A 2078-nucleotide genomic window follows, 5' to 3' on the forward strand; every position below is an offset into this window, starting at 1 on the left:
GTCTCAGCTGGCGATTCGCAGCGAACAGATTGTCTTATCGAATGAGGACTAAATCCCTTTGTTCGCAGCTCTTGTGTGCTGAATCCAGACAGCAATCAGCATATTCCAAAAGAGAGTGAAATGATTTAATTGCCTTGGGCCACCTCGCACCTGATGTCACCAAACATGAGCGTACGGCCATAGGTATGATTTCTGAAATGAACGATGCTGCTTAAGGTATGGTGCTACTATATCTCCTGAGGTCTTGGGGGCTTACACGACTCACTGTGGCCCGGGCAATATTTCGACGGTCGATTCTGCACCCTTTGATCCGATCACAGTCACATGCGTCCTCATGATCATGTATGCAAGCGCGAAGGACGGATCATTTGGCAGTCGAAAAGATATCGCAAGAAGACATGTCGTGGCGGCAGTTACAAACAAGTTGTTCTGCACTTTCCGTGATCCTTAGCGCATGATAATGTCATTCGTACTCTAGAATTCCTCCACGCAACCAGTCTCTGTCACTTCAACACCACGCAGAATTTTCACTCACGGTACATTTTATGGCAACACATCCTGCAGACGTCTTATTACCTTTACATTGCACGACTTCGCTCCAGTTCCCATCACTCTATGCCTCTGGGTGGCTTCAGACTTCACGACCTGCATAAGAAACAAATGAAAGAAAGAGGATGCCGGGGACCGTCAGACTATGACCAGTCATCGGTGGCTGTCGGCGTTGCCAGGGAGAAATGGGCTCAGTTCCTCAGCACCATTGAAACACAGGATACTCCCGGACGGGCCTTCGGGTTGACGCCTGGTCAAGGGTCACGGGACTGGTAGTAACCCACGGAGCGAGGAGTTTGTACGCGATCTTGTACTCGGTCAAGAGGCTGATACATGTCCTGCGGCTGGACCTTCCGAAATCGGGTTCAACCATGGCAAGGAAACTGCTCCTCTCCCTGGACCAAGTCCAGTACCAGCAATACCCTCGCCCCCCGTGTCGATGCCTGGTCGCTGGTCCCGATCATCCTCCGCCAGCAGTGGCCAGTCGTGGCGCACTGCCACCCCATCTCTGCCCACATCTACATCTCCACGACTTGGCCAGAAGCCAGGGTACGGCGTCCTGGGGCTTGGAAGTGTCTTGCACCTTCCAGACTATGTATTTGACAAGAGCTCAATCATCTTTGGGCAGCTTCTGCACGGGGACCATCCATTTGGTCACCCCATAGTAGTCAGCGGGAAGTGGGTGGAAGGGGGCGTAGAGTACGTGAAGATGCGTATCTGCACCACGTTCGGTGGGCATCACATCATGGACTCCGAGGACACCCGATTGATGCGGTTGTACGAGGCGAGTCGCGCCAGCCCTCTCTGGGTGGGCGTTGCCCTATTTATCCTCACGAGATAGCCAGCTAGAGGGGACAGACCTACACCAATGGATGCAAGACCATCACACCTGTGCCCCGTACCCAGTCTCACCCGTACCAATATCAAGCGACGAGAACCCGCTGTATGAGATCGAATGACTTTTGTCTCGACGAGTGAACAAGCACTCTGGCGGTCTCAAGTATTTGGTCCAGTGGAGGGGCTGGGGAAATATGCACAACGTCTGGTACGTTCAGACCTGTCTGGCTCTAGAGTGTTGATACAAGAGTACGACGAATCTCGATTCCTTGACCAGTTCGTGCTTCTGGAGAACGATGGGGACAACGTCGCTCATGATAGCGGCGCTCCTTCTCCATGCTGGAGTGGAGGGGGAGGAGGCTGTAATCGAGGACTTTCTCCATGAGCAAGTGGTAGTGGTGGCCAATGATGAGGAAATGGCATTAAATGATTGAGTGTGATGAGTTATGCAGCTTTGGTACGCTGATATGGGAATAGAGGAGAGACGGGATGGCTTTTATAATCTTTCAGAAGACAAGACAGTTCTCTAGATCACTTTTGATTTTCTGGTTGTATCTTACTATGCATTTGGTGCCATCGATTTGGTGATGATGTGTATCCATGAGTGGGACATTGTGATATGCATATATGCACCCCATAGCCTGGAACTAGTCGACATACTGTCCTTGTGGACATGCACAACATCACACTAG

The 2078-nt window shown here is 51.4% G+C and overlaps 1 protein-coding gene across 1 annotated transcript; it reads left to right on the plus strand.

The window, feature by feature from the left end:
• Positions 1–564: 564 nt before the first annotated feature.
• On the plus strand, positions 565–1820 carry IAQ61_000355 (uncharacterized protein; the record flags this gene model as incomplete). Its single annotated transcript, XM_066094639.1, has 4 exons — positions 565–802; positions 873–1280; positions 1551–1635; positions 1664–1820. Coding segments are annotated over 4 exons (888 nt in total), but the record flags the coding sequence as incomplete, so codon positions are not given.
• Positions 1821–2078: the final 258 nt, after the last annotated feature.

The sequence above is a fragment of the Plenodomus lingam genome (assembly GCF_022343315.1).
Source record: "Plenodomus lingam strain CAN1 chromosome Unknown contig_1, whole genome shotgun sequence".
Taxonomy (NCBI): Eukaryota; Fungi; Ascomycota; class Dothideomycetes; order Pleosporales; family Leptosphaeriaceae; genus Plenodomus; species Plenodomus lingam.